This window comes from Cydia strobilella, chromosome Z (assembly GCF_947568885.1).
Source record: "Cydia strobilella chromosome Z, ilCydStro3.1, whole genome shotgun sequence".
Taxonomy (NCBI): Eukaryota; Metazoa; Arthropoda; class Insecta; order Lepidoptera; family Tortricidae; genus Cydia; species Cydia strobilella.
Window position 1 is genome coordinate 28,036,748 of NC_086068.1, and position 19,718 is coordinate 28,056,465.

A 19,718-nucleotide genomic window follows, 5' to 3' on the forward strand; every position below is an offset into this window, starting at 1 on the left:
GGATTGTAGAGGATTAAAAAGGTTATGTCGGTTTAGATGTGAGGTAAGGCGTCGATTAACAAAGTGTTCAATAACCTTGGAGAGAATAGAAAGAATAGAAATAGGACGAAATTCAGAGACAGAAGAAGGATTGGAGACTTTAGAGAGAGGAATCAAAGTAGCATATTTCCAAATAGAAGGAAATACGCCAGTCGAAAAGGAAAAATTTATAATGTGAGATATGGTGGGTGAGATATAGTCTGCTACGAGCATAATCGTTTGTTGAACGCGATAAAATGGATCTTCATGAAAAATATGGACCTCTGACTGTAACACAGTTAAAAGCACTTTTTTAATACAGTTGCTCAAAAAGTGCTACTTTTCGTGGCTGTTTAGCGTGCGGAAAGTTGGTTTTCGCGAACTAGTGCTTTTTACTTTTCCAGTTTTTTTAAATTTTTACTTGTTCCAATTTATGACTACTTATTGATGAGTGTTAATATTAGTTTCTTTTAAACGTCGTAATTAACATAAAAACCTACTGTTAATGTAAGAATACAAAAAATATGCATATTTCATATTTTATTACTTACCTCTTCATCATTATAAGTATTATAACATGTTTATTTTTTAATGTTGAAAAACCGTTCTTAATAAGTTGTCTGAATGGAACGGAACGCCTGTCAAAGAAGAGGTGTATTTTCTTACTGCAAGAATGTTTTAAGTTTCCAAAGGCAACGTTCGATATTGTTTTTATAAATATACGATACACAAATAATCGTAAATAACGATATTTAGGTAATAATAGTACAATGTTTTAATATTTACAATTGTTTCTGTCTTATAGAACATACATTTAAAAAAAAACTTTCATTGTAGTGGGTTCAATAATAATAACAAAATCTATTCTTGTCGAATAAAAGCTAGAAAAACACCTCTTCATAATGTCAATGTCAATGATGTCACAGAATGAATAATATAAAAGTTTCGAATTCCATTCCTTGCTTGCTTTTGTTGCTTTTCTTATTTTTTCGCAACTGTATTATAAACGTCGTTCGATACACGTGCAGTAATGACATACTTTCCGCACTAGCATCGAAATGTACTATTACGGGAACGCGAGGCATCCGTAAAAGGGAAAAAACCGGCCAAGTGCTAGTCGGGAGGAGGGTTCCGTACTTTTTAGTATTTGTTGTTATAGCGGCAACGGAAATACATCATCTGTGAAAATTTCAACTGTCTAGCTATCACGGTTCATGAGATACGGCCTGGTGGCAGACTATTAAATCCAAAATTCCACCCCACTTTTCACACCCTCAAAAGTTGATTTTGATTATAAACCTATCCTATGTACTGTCCCGGAACTCAAACCATCCCTATACCAAATTTCAACGAAATCGGTTCAGCGGTTTAAGCGTGAAGAGGAGTTAAAAATAAGCATGCGGGATCCTATTAGTAAGACTCCGCTGTCTGTCTGTCTGTCCGTCTGTCACCAGGCTGTATCTCATGAACCGTGATAGCTAGACAGTTGAAATTTTCACAGATGATGTATTTCTGTTGCCGCTATAACAACAAATACTGTAGGCGAGAAAGTAGGGATCCCGGTGATGGCTGCGTCCCGACTGCAGCGCTGGGCGAATTATGAAATTGAATACGTACCGTCAAGTAAAAACTGTGCTGATGCGTTATCGAGGCTGCCGCAAGGAGGTCAAGATCAGAAACAAAATCAGGAGGCGACTTACCTTAATTTTGTGGAAGATTTTTTACCTGTAACTAACGAGCAAGTTAAGTCGGCTACGTCACATGACGTTACTCTAAGTAGGGTGTTGGAGTATGTGCAGTCAGGCTGGCCGACATCGTGTCAAGATGAAGAGATCAAACCTTTCCTATTAAGGCGCCACGAGATGTATGTCGACAGAGGTTGCTTAATGTGGGATTACCGGATGGTGATACCAGCAATTTTGAGGGAAACAGTTCTCAAGCAGCTTCACGTTAATCATATGGGCATAGTAAAGACTAAGGCCTTAGCCCGTAGTTACGTTTGGTGGCCCAATATTTTACGCCGAGGTGGAAGCGCAGTGTCGGCAATGTGAGACATGTGCCGCGGAGGCGCCGGCGCCGACGCATGCTCCTCCGAGCCCTTGGCCTTACTCAACCCACGTCTGGAGTAGGCTACACGTAGATTTTTTGGGGCCATTCAAGGGAAAAACGTTCTTAGTACTAATAGATTCGAGTTCAAAGTGGCTGGAAATATTTGAAATGTCTAGGACGAACGCAGGGGCAGTAATTAAAGAACTGAGAGCAACTTTCGCGCGTTTTGGGTTGCCAAGGGAATTAGTATCAGACCAAGGTCCACCGTTCACAAGTAATGAATTCAAACATTTTCTTGAAACTAATGGCATAAAGCAGTCTTTCTCTCCAGCATACCATCCAGTGTCGAACGGAGCCGCGGAAAATGCTGTCAAATTATGTAAACGTGTGATTAGCAAGGCTATTAGAGAGCGTACAGATGTCGACGCGGCGCTGCAGACTTATCTCATGACATACAGGAATAGCATGCATAGTACCACAGGAGAGAGTCCGGCGATGCTTTTGCAGCGGCGGTCGTTGCGTTCACGGTTAGATTTGCTCCGCAGCGAGAGTGCGTTGGAGAAACGGGTCAGTTCGGCTCAGCAGCGGCAGGTCGAAAACGCAGGCGGTACGCAACGTGACTTTCGGCCGGGCGACGCAGTTTGGGCTCGCGATTATACCGGTAACGACAAATGGGTTAGAGGTACGGTGCTGAGTGCCGAAGGTTCGCGGAGATACACCTTAGATAGCGGAAGCGGTAGATCGGTTCTTAGGCATGTTGATCAAATCAGACGTAGATCTAGGTTATCGACTGTACCTTGCCCTGAAGAGGTCAACGAGACTAACGAGCGGTCGCCAGGGGCTGGCGACGGCGTCGCGCGCTCTGGCCAGCAGACGGAAGTGGGCGAGGGAAACGCTCAGCCTCCCCAAAAGGTGGAAGTAGCAAGTGCTGAAAATAGTGAAACAAATGTGGCTGGTGTGCCTCCCCCACGTCCGTCTCCTCCGCCACAGCGGCGATCCCCGCTGAACCTCAGGCCTTTACCGAACAGAATTCGTAAGCTAGAAATAGATTAATATGTACGAGTTAAATTTATGTGAGAGGAGCATAGATACATAGTTTGCAAATAAGGTCTTTACAATTAGATATAGATTTATTTAGGACAATAAGTTGTCTCAAAAGAATTTCAATCTTTATTACTTGTTATAGATTATTTTAAGGTTTAGAGATTAAGAAGGGAGGTGTGATATATGTATATATAGGTATATATATATATACAATGTGGGTACACCTAGATTATGCTTACTTAGGTATAGGGTAGTTGTAGTTTGTTAGTCTTTAATTAAACCTCCTACGAATCGCATCTAGTCTTTGTACTTACTACGGCTACCTAGACTTCCTCCGTCCTATTGGGACACATACGCTTTAAATGCCCCTGTCTATTGCATACCCGGCATACATAACGAGCAAATTGGCATCCTGCCTTGCCGTGCGCCCCGCCGCACGCACTGCACTGCTGGGCCCCGCGCGCCGGGCCCCGGCCTCGGCCGCCGCCGCCGCCGCTGGCGCCAGCGCGGCCTCCCCGACCCGCGCGAGTCGCCGCCCGGCCAGCTTGCTGTCCCGTCTGGCCTCCTGCCCAGCGTTGTGTCATCGCTTTGCACTCCACTGTGCCTGCTCCACTCGAAGGTCTCGCGCGACCCTCCACGAGAGCCGAGTCTTTTTCCGCCGCCTCCATACTAACCGCCAATTTATACGCTTTCGCAAAGTCCAATGACTCTTCCGTAAACAACCGTTGGCGTATTTTCTCACTCTGTAGTCCACAAACCAGCTGGTCACGCAAACTGTCCTCTAACCAAGTTGAAAATTCACAGTCTTTTGACATTTGCTTTAATACGGCCACATATTCCGAAATAGATTCGTTCGCACTCTGCTTCCTATGCCTGAATTTAAAACGTTCAGCTAAAATACTTGGCTTAGGCTGTAAATGTTTTTCTAGTATTGACGTCACTTCTGTAAACGTTTTGGTAGATGGTTTGACGGGTGTGCAATTCACTAAAAGTTCGTAACACTCAGCTCCCATAACCGTAATTAACGTTGGTACATACAACGATGCATCAATTTTATTCACTAAAAAGTATTGTTCTAAGCTGTTAGGTTACCCCCGGGTTGATGATGAAAACTAATACTTGTACCAATATTTTAACTTTATTCGTTCGCTACCAACATAATAACAACCAATTTACAATAAATATTCCAACACGTCTACACTGTAACTCGCCTGTACACGAACTGCCCCTTGTCACAGTGTACCCGCCTTTTAATAACTACTCAAGATGGCAGGAACCAGTGACAAGTAAGGGTCAACTGATACTCTTTTTTAAGCTAATCGTAAAAGTAAAAACGAATAAAATATAAGCTATTAATAAATAATGATCCTTACAAACAGTGTTGCTAACAAAGCGATCTACGTACAGCCTCCAATTATCCGTTCCCATTTTAAATTCCGGTATTTTACCGACCGCCATTGCTCGATCCGGTGCCGCCGTCTCACTCATTAAGAAAAAATAACTCGCGTTATCAGTTCGCTCGCGCACCACTATTTATAATTAACAGCAAACAACGCAGGTCCAGATTGTCTCGTCGCCACTATAAAATCCAGGAATATAGGACGGAGGAAGTCTAGGTAGCAGTAGTAAGTACAAAGACTAGATGCGATTCGTAGGAGGTTTAATTAAAGACTAATAAACTACAACTACCCTATACCTAAGTAAGCATAATTTAGGTGTACCCACATTGTATATATTTAAACATATATCACACTTACCTATCAAGTCACAAATATTAACTATAATTAGACACCTAAGCGTAGCACACCAAGTAGGAGAAAAAAGGCGTAAAGAGCCAGGTTTTGAAAGAGCCACTAAAGTCACTTGCATTACTTGAGCCTCAGTTGAGCATCAGCTCTTGCTCCTTAATAATTCTTTTAAACACGTTGTCCTGTCCGGGTGCCCCCGCTGTAAGGTCATAAAGCTTTTTTTCAGGAGGCCGTGCTTCCACTATGGGTTCACATTCAAAGTGGAAGCACACTTGGACGTGTGACTTTGTCATATTATTTTGTATGGGACAGTGAACGTGTTAATGCTGCGATTTTGTCTAGTGTGGTAGTGTCATGCGCCATGATGGTGACGCTGTTCGGCGCGTCGGTGGTGTACCTGCTGCTGGCGGCGCAGATCATCGAGCACGTGTTCCTGGCGCTGCTGCCCAAGATGACCATCTGCGTGTGGTACCTCATGGTGGCCGGCGCCATGACGCCGCTGCTGCTCTTCGCCACGCCCAAGGACTTTTAGTACGTACACCATCATGTATATATCTGTACTGAGATATGCTGAGATATTTTATGGGATGGTCAAAAATCTAACCTGACCTATAACACATATGTAGACGCATATAATTATTTATCTAAAGGTATACCGGCAATACGTACCTACCTATTGAACGCTGGAGAGATGCAACACACAGGAACAATCGTGTATTAACATAAAAAATGGAAAACTCCAACGTCAGTTTAAATTTACTTATAGAATTCTTATAACCATGCTACTGCTGCTGCATGCTGTTTCTCTATGTGTACTATTTTAAATATCCTACCCCTTTGGTGCGTTTATTACTCACTACATTATCACTTATTTTTTCTAGTAAAACGTAAAGAATTACTCAGACAGCCACTCTGGCCCCATAGCCAACACGCCAATCGCTAACGCTCCGTAGCGATCGAAACGCAACTGTCACTGTCGCACTAATATGGAAGTGTGATAGAGAGACACAAAGCGTTTCGTTGTCGAAGCGATAGCGATTCTCACCTTGGCTAGGCCGGCTGGAGTTTATCTTAGCTATTAAAATGGAATTAAGTAGGTACGTACATATTTAGAGCAGACTAATAATTAGGTACTGGAGTGTTGTGTTATTATTATGTTTTTGTAGGTATATATTTTTCAGTTTTACGGGTGTGATTGCGTTCGGGTCCACGGTGGTGGCGTGCGTGCTGTACTTCATCCAGATGATGAACGACGTGACGCCCTTCGTCTTCCGCTACGGCCTGCACGGATTCCGAGAGTTCTTTCTGGCTCTAGGAACTATCATGTTCGCTTTTGGCGGAGCCTCTACTTTCCCTACCATACAAAATGACATGGCCGATAGATCGAAGTTCAGTAAGACTATCCAGTACAGTTTCGGAGGTGAGTTAATGCTATTAGAAGTACAAATAATCCTCTTAACTTTTCATCCGGCCCCTACGGGTTTTTTAAAGACATTTCACTCACGTTTCATATAAAAAATACATTGTTTAAATTTTGTAATGTACAGAACCCTTGGAACGCGAGTCCGACTCGCACTTGGCCGGTTTTTCTTAAATTGAAACAAAAAGAATTTTCAAAACATACCAAGTTTGGGCTCCTCCAGTTACGATATGGCTGATTTTTTTGGTACAATATACCACAAATGATACGTGATATCCTCATATCGAACCCCAAAAAAGCAATTTTAAAAATAATTTTATTTAGTTTTTTTTTTAAATACAAAGTGACACAATCTACTTCAATATCGATTTTACGAGACTTATGGAACTGTACTGCAGATACGGTACATATTAATCATACAATGATACGTAATATCCATATATCCAACGGGAAATACCTCTTTAACCCTTTAACTTGTTTAATTCTATTTGTTTTAATTTACAAAAAAAAGGATTTTTTTAGGAACTGCGGGTCAAAAATTTTGTTTGACCTCTTAGTATGCGTGTGCCAAACGGCTAACCTGTACATCGATTTGCGGTTTTTCATTGAAATTGGGCTTGTACGGCTGCCACTAATAGAGATACTAATTCCTAAAAATACGTATGATACCTCATTGGATTCGGAATGATGTCTAGAAAAATGTATTCGAAGCGTTAATTTATTCCCACATAAAAAAGTTCAAAAGCTATTAACAAAAAACGGCCAAGTGCGAGTCGGACTCGCGCACGAAGGATTTCGTACCATTACGCAAAAAACGGCAAAAAAATCACGTTTGTTGTTTGGGAGCGACATTTAAATATTTATTTTATTTTAATGTTTCGTTCATATATTCAGATTTGTGTATGAAAATGTGAAACTATTATTTCTAAAATAAATTATTCGTCCCTAATTTACACAAAATTTATACCAAATTTGATCTCATAGATCATGAAACAGATAGGTAGAAATAGAGGCAAACTGGACCGCAGAAGCCGACTTTTCCCCTTCCTTTTTGGGGGGTAGCCAGGACTTAATCTCGTAGCGAGTGCGTCAGCTCAGCTTTGTATGAACCAAGGAATAATAAATAGTATTAAACGATATCCCCTGAGCCCAAAGTGCATACTCACTTACTTCGCCTACTAAGAGGCAAATCGCGACTTTGTTATGGTTTATCGATCTTATCACATCACTAGATTATCGACATTCAATGTCGACTATTGCCCATCACTTTTCTGTCTGTGTACGTATTTAGAAACTTGACCCCGCCCCTAAAATTAGTACGATAAGGACAACTGCAGCTTAGGCGAAAAATCCTGCGTAAAAATCTCAAAAATCGAGGTTTTGTACTCGACTGTTTCCTCCTCCAAAACTTAACCAATCGTAACCAAATTTGGAAATCTAAATGATTATGAAATTGTCTGTGTCGGACTGTTTTGATTTTTTGGCTAATTGATATCAGTTTTGAATACCACGCCTCTCATTGCGGCATAGTCAGTGAGGCCATTTTTGGCCATGTTTGAAGGGCTCTATCGCCTTAAAAAACAAAAATATCAAAAAAAGCAAAACACACCGACACAGACATTGACAATATTAATCTGTGTTGAAAAAATCATTCCTCTAGCTTCAAAAACCACGGAGGAAACAGTCGAGTACGTTTGTATGGAGAAATGACCACTCCTGTTGGCTCTTAAATACTAAGCCGCACCGCTAAAGTAGGGAGTGTTACATAGTATAATGTTACAGAGATTATTTTTATTTTTACTTTGTCACTACAGCTATATTGTACCCAACAAAAGTCCACCATATCTTATTAGCCAGGGCGATATCTTCAAGGAGTCAAAACTTATAAAAATACTTGAAACTATTATATCTCGTATTTATGTTACACGGTATATTATAATTTATCCATGGTCCATGATCTGCAGCATGAAACGTTACTAGCTGAAAATATTTTAAGTAGGCAGCTATAATATAAGTGTATCCTCTCATGTCCAGCAATCTTGCTTCTGTACTTGCCAATCGCCATCGCCGGGTACGTGGTGTACGGCGAGGCCGTGTCGCCCAACATTGTGACGTCACTATCGTCGACGCCGCTCACCCTCGTCGCCAACGTGCTCATGGCCATCCACCTCGTGTTCGCGTTCATTATCATCATCAACCCCGTCTGCCAGGAGGTCGAGGAGCTGTACGAGGTGCCTAGAGGTAAAATAGAGTTTGCTTATTGCAATTTTACTATGTGTTTATTATCATACCTATAGGGCTCAATTTAAACTCTGCTAGCTATATAGATCTACATTTTCCCCAAATTTGGTCTATCTTCGCTTTAAAGGCGATTTCTTCGATCGATTTCTATAGCAACGAGTCGCTTAGAATGATTGCCGATGATTTGAATTAGGCGCTCGCTACTTACTGGTACATAATATATGTAGTAGGTGGCCTTCGACGAGTTGGTAACTTGGTATATTAAGTTGTTATTAGAGGCTAGTAAATATGCGATATAGATTCTAATCAATATATTGCAAAAGCATTTATTGTTGTTGGTGGCACTAACGTATGCGGAGTGGTATCTGGACAAAATTCAATGTCCTATTAAATAAAAACAACATGGTAATTTTTCATAAATCTTCATGTATTTTAATAATATATTATCAACGTTAAATTCAAGATAAAGTTTACTCAAATGAGAGATTTCTGGCGAAAGTTGTGGTAATTTAAAGCCATTGGTGTCGAAAATACAAATGTTGGCATTTTTTTAGTCATAATTTTATCTTCCTTAGGAAAACTTTTTTAGTAAACTTCTTATACTCAACATATTTCACATTCTCGTCCGTTGGACCATTGGTGTTCTCAAAATAATAGTTACCTTGCCATAAATTTCCATTTCAAGTGACATATGATTCGTCACCCATAAATCTCATTAAGCAAAAACAACTGTTTTTGTACATTTTTATCGGTGTGACGTACCCACATTTTCAGTTATTTTTTATTTTTGAAGACGGTGACCTTAACTTTTTTTTAACGTTTGCCGATGCCCATTTCTTCAAGATATTTTTAAACAGTTTTACTGCCACATTCGAATAATCTCATGACCTTTCTGTAAGATTTTGTGACTCAGCGGGCCGTCATTTTCTTTAATCTTTAATCGATCTCTCCCAGGAAACTGGCTAATGCTGGAATGTTTCCCTGAACCAGACTTCTAGAAAGTCTTTAAAGAAGTTTTTTTTTAAAGAAAAGGATGCTAAAATATTATAAACATACCTTCACCTCTAACCCGCTTCCACAAAATGTTCCACTATCTTCGCTTTCGGCCATATCGAAATAGTACCTACTGGAGAAATTAAATAAGTACATTTTTGCGATGGTGTTCTTCTAGATTGACTAGAATTTCAAGAGAAAGAATCCAACGCCCATGAAACTTACTGGATTAATTGACATATATATATATATAGACTTTAAATTGCCAGTTAGATAATTTTACATGTTCAAAACTTGGTCAATTTCACTCCGCATACGTTATTTACTATTTTTGCAAATGCAATATTCGAAAGTGCAGACACCGTAGTGTCCCATTCTGGTCTCAAAAACACAATTCAAAAGTGGCCATCACCACCACCACTCACCACTTTAATTTTAGGACAATATAGTTTTTTAATACATTTTTACACTAAACATAATACAAATTCCGCACGCAACTTCAACCAGTTCGTAGTTAATTATACTTAATTAGGTAGGTACCTACTTTTTCAGTTGAGTGGTAGGTAAAGCTTTAATGTAAGTACTTGTTTTGTTAAATGTTTTTTTGCACATTTTCAGATTCCGTCGGCTGGCGCATGATAGTGCGGCTGTCGATCATGGCCGCGATCCTGTTCACCGGCGAGAGCGTGCCGCGGTTCTACACGATCCTGGCGCTGGTGGGCGGCACCAGTGTGGCACTGCTCACGTTCATCCTGCCCGCCTACTGCTACCTCAAGCTCGTGGAGCACGCGCCGGCGGAACAGGCCGTGTAACTAACCTGATTATCTACTTCTAAAAAAAACCGGCCAAGTGCGAGTCGGACTCGCGCACCGAGGGTTCCGTACTTTTTAGTATTTGTTGTTATAGCGGCAACAGAAATACATCATCTGTGAAAATTTCAACTGTTTAGCTATCACGGTTTATGTGATACAGCCTGGTGACAGACAGACGGACAGACGTACAGCGGAGTCTTAGTAATAGGGTCCCGTTTTTACCCTTTGGGTACGGAACCCTAAAAAGGAAGGTGTACTTAATTATATTTGTTATTTATGTCTTTACTTAAAAAATCCCTCAATTTATTTAGAAACAAATTTCATTTATTATCATAGCAGAAAATTGGCCTTTTTATGCAGAAATCAATTATTGTTTAATGTTATTATAAAATTTACTGTTAATCGTATGGTCCAATACAATACAAAGAAGATATTTGCAATTTTCAAAGTCCTCCTAAAAATGCGAAATTAGAGCGTTTTCACATTGTCCGATCCCATATCGGATGTCGGAAGGAAGTAAAATGTAAGATATATGTGTTTCTCTGAATTTATGTATGCATTTAATAAATCATTATTACTAAAAACCGGCCAAGTGCGAGTCGGACTCGCGTTCCAAGGGTTCCGTACATTACAAAATTTAAACAATGTATTTTTTCATACAGTTGCTCAAAAAGTGCTACTTTACGTAGCTATTTAGCGTGCGGAAAGTTGGTTTTCGCGAACTAGTGCTTTTTACTTTTCCAATTTTTTTAATTTTATTCTTGTTCCAATTCATGACTACTTATTGATGAGTGTTAATATTAGTTTCCTTTAAACGTCGTAATCAACATAAAAACCTACTGTTAATGTATTACTTAATTTCATATTTTATTACTTACCTCTTCATCATTATAACACGTCTATTTTTTATATATATTGAATATTGAAAAACCGTTCCTAATAAGTTGTCTGAATAAAACGGAACGCCTATCAACGAAGAGGCGTTTTTTCTTTCTGCTTTAAGTTTCCAAAGGCAACATTCGATATTGTTTTTATAAATGTACGATACACAAATAATCGTAATTAACGATATTTGGGTAATAATAATACAATGTTTTATATTTACAATTGTTTCTGTCTTATAGATCATGCATTTAAAAAAAAAACTCATGAAGTGGGTTCAATAATAATAAGTATAATAACACCCAGCTAAAAAAAGACCTCTTCATAATGTCAACGTCAATGATGTCACAGAATTAACACTATAAGTTTCGAATACTTGTTGTTTTTCTTATTTTTTCGCAACTGTATTAAAAAACGTAGTTCGATACACGTGCGGAGATGTCATTCTTCACTCGTCCCGAGTTTTGCCGAATGAAATGTACTATTTTATGTGAAACGTGAGTGAAATGTCTTTAAAAAAGTAATTAAGTCCGACTCACGCTTGACTGCAATTTCTAATAGGTTTTCCTGTAATCTATAGGTAAAGATCTATTTTGTGTATTTTTTTCAAAATTTTAGACCCACTAGTTTCGGAGATAAAGGGGGGGAATGGTCATTTTTTGCCTATTTTCTTGTATAACTTCTAAATTGTTTATCCTAAAATTATAAAAAAAAAACCGGCCAAGTGCGAGTCGGACTCGCGCACGAAGGGATCCGTACCATTACGGAAAAAACAGCAAAATAATCACGTTTGTTGTATGGGAGCCCCATTTAAATATTTATATTATTCTGTTTTTAGTATTTGTTGTTATAGCGGCAACAGAAATACATCATCTGTGAAAATTTCAACTGTCTAGCTATCACGGTTCATGAGATACAGCCTGGTGACAGACAGACAGACGGACAGACGGTCTTAGTAATGGGGTCCCGTTTTTACCCTTTGGGTACGGAACCCTATAAAATATATTTGAGATTCATACAATGAGCTCTTTTATTTGATATCATGATGATCGTTTATAACACGATATAGTTTGAAAAACTTTATTTTTAATTTTCTCATTTACCCCCCAAAAGTGGCCCCATGTTTAAAATTCATTTGTTTACGTCACATGTCCGTCTTTGGGTCACAAACTTACATATGTATACCAAATTTCAACTAAATTGGTCCAGTAGTTTGGAGAAAATAGGCTGTGACAGACGGACAGACAGACGCACGAGTGATCCTATAAGGGTTCCGTTTTTTTCCTTTTGAGGTACGGAACCCTAAAAACGATAAATAACGCAAAAAAGGCGGACTTAATACCAATGGCACTCTCCTGCAGCTGTTTTTGTCATAGGCGCCTTCCGACATCAGATATCGGAAAGGCGCTTCATTTAAATTCAGCCATTTCGGAGCCCCCCGTCAGCTGTAGGACCAAAAATATTTTTTTGTGTGCGTATGAGTAGGCATAATGCTTGTTGTAGTGTGCGTGACCGCTAAAGACGGCACCCATGGGCGCCACCGCGGCCCGATTACGCGGATGTCGGATCCTACATCCGATATCGGATCGGACAACGTGAAAACGCTCTTATTCCGATGCATAATACTTATTTATCGATTTCCCCTAGACTCTTCATATTTGTAGGTAAGTACATTTTATTTAAAGTAACATATTATAGTAGTCATGCGCAAAATGTTTAAGTATATCACTGAAAAGAAAAGACTGATATGCAATGAATCTGTCGTACGATGTGAAGTAATTTACTCTTTTAGTTCACTAGTTCAGTTTAGTTCAGTAGCTCAACAGATCCATCTTTATCAACAGTTTCATTTCTCTCATTCGCGGATATATTGAGTTGAATGAAGGATTTGATAAATAATATCATTCAATATGAATTACTCAAAAAAATAAATTTATGAATCCAAGGTTTAAACATGGTGTCTTTGTCACTCTCTATGCGAATAAGCAAGTAAATGGCAAGATAAATAAATGTATACTGAACTGCTGAAGTAAACAACTTTCCCCCGGGATGTCCTTCCCTGGGATGTTTTCGCCCGGGACATCCCGGCGCCAGTCAAAGGATATGATACAGACTCTCTAAACTCCTAAATAAACTCGTGTTTATAACATAGTAACTAATAGCAGGGACACATTTTATTTATTTTTATTTTATTTTATTTTTATTTTATTTTATTTTATTTGGAGATCCAACAGCTGTGACATTAACATAAAAATTATAGTTGATACAGGAAGCCAATTATAGGAACTCACAGGTAGTGACATGATACAAACTAATAGGTAAACTAATACTAACTATCGCAGCCACATATGTGAACAGAGCGTATACAAAAGATAACTAATAAGGGAGTAACTAAAATACAAATTAACTTAGCAATGAAGACAAAAGGCAAGAAAAAAAAGAGAGTAATAAAGTAACTAGTAATAGGCATTCAAGAAGGCGACAACACGCTCACTCAAAAGACTCAAAATATATCTGCACTAAATTACGTCTCACGCTAGGAATTCTACAGTTGAATACATCTACATCAAATTTTTCCCCTCACTAGCTCGGAAAGCCCTTTTATCCTTTAAAACGAGCGGGGAAAAACGCATTTTATCCACTAGTGGGGAAAGTAATTTGACCTTGGATGAAGCGTGTTTAAGTAGCTTGACAGAAACAAAACGTAAAACGCTCATAATAATGGTTCGTTCGATATTAATTATCATTAAATACATGGTTTGAGAATCTAATAAAAAATACCAGATTTAGCTTTATTTAATGATTTTAAGTCATAAACCTTAAAATTCTATAATAAACGTTTGTTTTTTAATAATTATGTTAAATATAATTCTGAACGCACAATTTAAGTCGATGCAATTTCAAAACGCATCATTAACATTTCATCCGTCAGAAATGTCAACATTGTCAACAAAAATTTTACTTAAAAACTTCTCACGTAAAAGTACAGAATTTCCAGGTTTTTGTTATAGTATCGTAAAAAAATGAGTGATTCCAGTTGATGAAGATGATCTAACGCCTGTGGATGTTGCACTTTCCTCGCTATAGTGAGGAGAAAAGTTTTGTGTTACACACGGGTGCAAATGTATTTTACTTCTCGTGTGTTAAAACACTCGCGGGTAAAATACAACTTTGCACCCTTGTATAACAAATAACTATTAGACAACTCATTTAGGTTACGACTGGCGCGCGTTAAAAAACTATTCTGTCTGTATTTGGAAGACGCATTTTTGATTGGTATTGGGAGATGATACCTTTTAGAACGAGAGGGGGTTTTGAAACAGCTTACTTAGCAACTCAGGGCAGTCGATTACACCATTAGTAATACTAAGGAGATAGGTAATATCGGCTATTTCACGGCGTTTTTGCAAAGGGACAATGTGATGGTGCTCACATATTTTAAAGTAGTTGGAAGAACTGTAGGGATATTTTAATTTAAAGCAAAGGTGTTTCATGATTTTTTGCTGAATGCGTTCGATTCTGTCAATATACAGGGTGGGCACAGGGATTCCGACACACTTTAACCATGAATTCTAGTGCCTATTTGGATAAAAAAAAGTAATAGACAATGCCATAGAAAGCCTAATTTACGAGATATTCAATTATTTAAGTAATTTCGAAGTTAAAAAAACTCAAGGCTAACACGCCCTTATAATGTGACGTAATCATACATACCAAGACACAAACAATCACACATGCAAAGCAGAAGTGTTAAAAATAGTAAACTTACCTGTCACCTGCTATAAACTAGACTGCCAATAACAGCAGACAGCAAAAAGTTTGCTTTAGGTATTTAGGGAAATTAATTTTATGTGTATTGTTGGAAGCGAGGCGATTGCTGTGTAAAAAACCATGATACGACTAAACGAACTCTCATACCTTGGTGCAATGATCTAATCTCAAGAAGTACTCCAAAATTATCAACTTACCTTCTACCAAAGTATCGAGTAGTGTGCAAACTTTTTCTGGTACAACATACTGGCCGTAAACATAGCCTCAGTCACTAGAAATGACTTAAAAATGATAGGTAGCCATGTCACATGAGTCAAAGTTTTACATTTAAAGTCATAGGATAATCTGATTACTATGCCGCTACAATATTCTTCGCATCACTTATCAGATATTCATTACATTTATGGGTATTGTGATGGAAATGCACGTCGAGCAGTTGTTGAGTATAGGAGACGATTCCCCAACCGTCGTACTCCGCACCATTCAACCTTTACAGCTGTTCATAGACAGTTCAATGAAAGGGGATTACGACCATTACGTCCGGAAAGAGCACTAATTAATTTAGACCTACATACTGAAAACCGTATCATGAATTTAATAATCGAAGATCCCACATTATCGTCGAGAGCTGTGAGCAGAATTGTTCACGTCAATTACAGAGTGGTGTTACGTCTTTGGAAAAGGTATGGGCTTCGTCCGTATCACTTGAGGAAAGTACAAGGTCTACTTCCTGCTGATGGCCTAGCCAGGGTGGCTTACTGCCAGAGAATAAACCAAAAGCTGGTAGAAGATGCAGATTTTCTAAAAAAAAATTTATGGACGGATGAAGTCTGCTTTTCCAGAGAAGGCATTTTTAATTCACATAATATGCATATGTGGTGTGAAGAAAATCCACATGCAAAGTGGGTTTATACCCACCAACACAAATTTTCTATTAATTTGTGGGCTGGGATCATTGGTGACGTTTTGATAGGCCCAATCGTGTTCCCACAACGGTTGAATTCTGAGAATTATTCAAATTTCTTGAGGAATGACTTGAATATTTTACTCGAAGATATTGATTTACAGACCAGAAACACCATGTAGTTTCAGCATGACGGGGCCCCACCCCACTTTGGCCTTGCGGTGCGTAACTGGTTGAACCGTGCATATCCTAACCGCTGGATAGGACGTGGAAGAGAAGCAATAGCCTGGCCCCCCAGATCGCCCGACCTCACACCCTTGGATTTCTTCTTCTGGGGAAGGACAAGGTGTACGCCAGACCGATAGATTCGAGAGAGGAGTTATTGCAGCGAATCATGGCAGCTTCGGATGAAATAAGAAATAGTAATTTCTTATTAAGTCGTCAATACAGAGTACGAATAGCTCTTTGTATTGATAATAATGGTTTACATTTTGAAAATTTAATGCAATAATAAATAAAATTCATGTAACAAATACTTGTATTTTATTGGTCCTCGTAATACAAATAACAACATTTAAATACGAAACACTAGCTAGATCGTGTTGGGACTTAACGAATTATGCGATAATACGACGACTTATGTGATACGAAATCAGTAAGTACCTAGTTTTAACCAAATTTTTACTGTCTGAATTACATTAATTTGTACAAATTAATAATAATTAATACAAAATGTAAATTAGTCCAACCCGTAGGTGTCATAATACACATAAGTCATACTCAAACTCATAACATTATCATGTTTATCTAGTGTACGATGTCTTGGGCTCTTGACAGTCAAGTGTCATATTGGTGTCGCATGTTGTCTTTTTCACTCTTTCAAACTAAAGATACGTTCACAAGTTAGTACTATCGTTAATTGATTTATTTTGTTCCAGAAATTAAGTATGTTCGGGCATTGTAATCTTTTCAATATGAGGGTATGCCGTTTCGGAGCAAATTCGGAGGTAGATTTGACACCTCGGACTGTCATGCACTTTCGGCTCGGGCGCGGCTGCAACGCATGTTCCTCTCTGTATTACTATTACCAAAATTCGGTATTTCGGTGGTGTTTGCGGACAATCAAGTGACAAGGCGTGTGTGACGATCTCTCAAGGCCCTGGAAGTGCTAGCTAGCTGAAGAAGGACCAGGATTCTCGAAGATCATCGGCGTGTGCTCAAGGTCAGTGGCTATCTCATATTGGTTGATTGCAATGCCTGTCCAAATCTTTTAATACGCTAGGGAACCTAGGACCAGCTGGGTTATCGAAGGGTTCATAAATACGTGAACATAATATTTGGTCCGTTCGAATCGGATAGGTTTTCATCATAAGGCGTTTAGCTTAGGGCAGCCATCTTGTAACGGTAAAGTCTTTGTCTAAGAGTGCACATTTTGCTCTGTCATTATTTCATTTCGGTTCAACTAAAATAATCCTTAAAGGTAATATCGGTTAAGATGGCAAAGGTTTTCGAAAGTAAATTTAAGGTTAAATACGATTGGTTCAAAAACAGTTTGCAAATAATAAACAGCAAAAGTTATAGTTCGACCGTAATTTCGGCACGGTTACGTAAGTTAGAGGAATATTTTAATGCGTTAACGGAAGCGTATGAAAATATATTATGTGCGGAACTGAGCGCGGAAATTGTAACTAGCTATGAGGAAAAATATAGGGAGGCCACCAACGCCTACAATCAGTTAGATGCGGTGGCCGCGGCCTATCCCAACCTGGACGGTACCCACTTGCCGACGGAGAGCGTGGCTTCATCGCGGCTACCTCGAATTAATCTAACATCCTTTGACGGCGACGTATTCTCATGGACGAGTTTTATTAGCCTATTCACATCGCTAGTTTTGTCGCGCAAAGATATTTCTAAAACGGAGAAATTTCATTATTTATTTTCAAACTTAGAAAAAGAACCACAAACGCTGATAAGACATCTGCCCATGATAGATAGTTCATTAGATACGGCTATGGATATTCTAAAGGGTCGTTACGAAAATAAACGGTTGCAGGCGGATTCATACATTTCTCGGATTTTGCATTTACCGTTACTTAACAAAAGTTTGGGCCTTAGGGCAAAAATATTAAATCCATTATTAGAATCGACTCGGGCGTTGAAAAATCTCGGCCTCCCGGTGGAGCAATGGAGCTATATGTTATTGCACATAAGTTTGACAAAACTACCTTTAGAGATTAAGACACGGTTTTAACAAAAATACGGCGGTAATAACCTAGATTTACCCACTTTCGATCAGCTGATGGAGTTCTTACAGAATGAATGCAGGTTAATAGACACGGCTTCGACGGAACCAGCATGGACTTGTAACGCTAACGACCATGCACGTAAATCCGGTCGCTCGGTACATGTGACGGAGCGTGTTAGTAATAATAATAATAATCATCACAAGTCGGAATGGTCGAATACGCGCCACAACAATTCGCATAAACCTACGAGCTGTGCTTATTGTCAATTATCGAATCACAATATAAATAATTGTTATAAGTTCGGAGATATATCTAACTACAATCGGAAGGAGTGGGTAAAAAATAACGGGTTGTGTTTTCGATGCTTTGGGAATCACACGGCGGCGGCGTGTACGCGGCAAGTACCATGTAATCGGTGCGGAAATGCGGGTCACGATAAGTTACTTTGTACGATGTCCATTGCGCGCTCAGATTCGCCCGCAGATAATGAGCAGCGTTCGAGACACGCATTGGTTAGTTCACAGCGAAATGATCACGGTGGCGGTCGGCGTTCACCGAATGGGCGTTATCATGATAAACAAATGTACCGACAGTCTGATTCTTCGGATAATGGAGTTGATAGTCGTATGCGTAAATTAATGAATAATTATGAATGTGACAATACGGCTCGCAACACAACGGAACGTAACGATCAGCGTAGGTCGGAATCGGGAAATCGGGAGTCGGACCGATCAACTTCTAGGAGCGCGCAGAGTTCGGGTAACCACCGTAACTTGCGCTCTCAGCAAGGTTCTCAACAATAGCAATTACAGTGTTGTAATGTCGCTTCGGTACCGCAGTTAGTAAATAATGTTATTTTGCCTACGGTTGTTATTGAATTGAAATCGGCTACCGGTAACTTTGTTCAGTGTTTGGCTCTTTTGGATTTGGGAAGTCAAAGTACTTTAATAAAAAGTGATTTTGTAGCATATTTAGGATTGAAGCGACATTACAGTAAAACACCTTTATCAGGTGTCGGCGAGTTGCCTTACAATGACGGAACCCACATTGTTGAGTTTCATTTTAAATCGGACAAAAATAAATGTTTACTATCGGCCACGGCGGTTATATTAAAAAGGCTTACCTCGTACTTGGCAAAAAGGTTACGAACGTTATCAGCGACGGTTAAACTCTCGGGCGGTGATCATGACATGAAACATGTCGACGTCATTTTCGGATGTGACATTTTAGGTCAAATTTTGACCGGTGAAATAGTCGATTTGGGTTCGGGCGGCCCATACGCTTTAGGTACGATTTTTGATTTTGCGGTTTTCGGTCCGGCGCGGTCGGCGGATTTTTATGATTCGGAGTTTACCTGTAATGATAATTATGTCGGGATTACACTTATCGAAACGGTCGAAAAGTTTTGGCGGTCCGAGGAACCACCGTCGTCGGCTATAATGAATCCGGCGGATTTGGAATGTGAAAACTTGTTTACGACTACTACGTCACGGGGTTTGGATGGTAAATATGTCGTTCGGTTACCATTAATACCGGGTCATCAGCGGCTAGGTGATTCTATGGAAGTTGCATTACGACGTTTCTTGGCCA

General features: G+C 39.3%; 1 protein-coding gene across 2 annotated transcripts in view; it reads left to right on the plus strand.

Moving 5' to 3' along the window:
- LOC134754334 (uncharacterized) overlaps positions 1–19,718 on the plus strand; it is an 84,959-nt gene that overhangs the window by 57,056 nt on the left and 8,185 nt on the right. For both annotated transcript variants that reach the window (XM_063690603.1, XM_063690604.1), the window contains exons 5-8: positions 5,202–5,390; positions 6,041–6,279; positions 8,314–8,520; positions 10,132–10,321. In XM_063690603.1, coding sequence (XP_063546673.1) covers positions 5,202–5,390; positions 6,041–6,279; positions 8,314–8,520; positions 10,132–10,321 — 825 coding nt within the window. The remainder of the gene's footprint in view (positions 1–5,201; positions 5,391–6,040; positions 6,280–8,313; positions 8,521–10,131; positions 10,322–19,718) is intronic.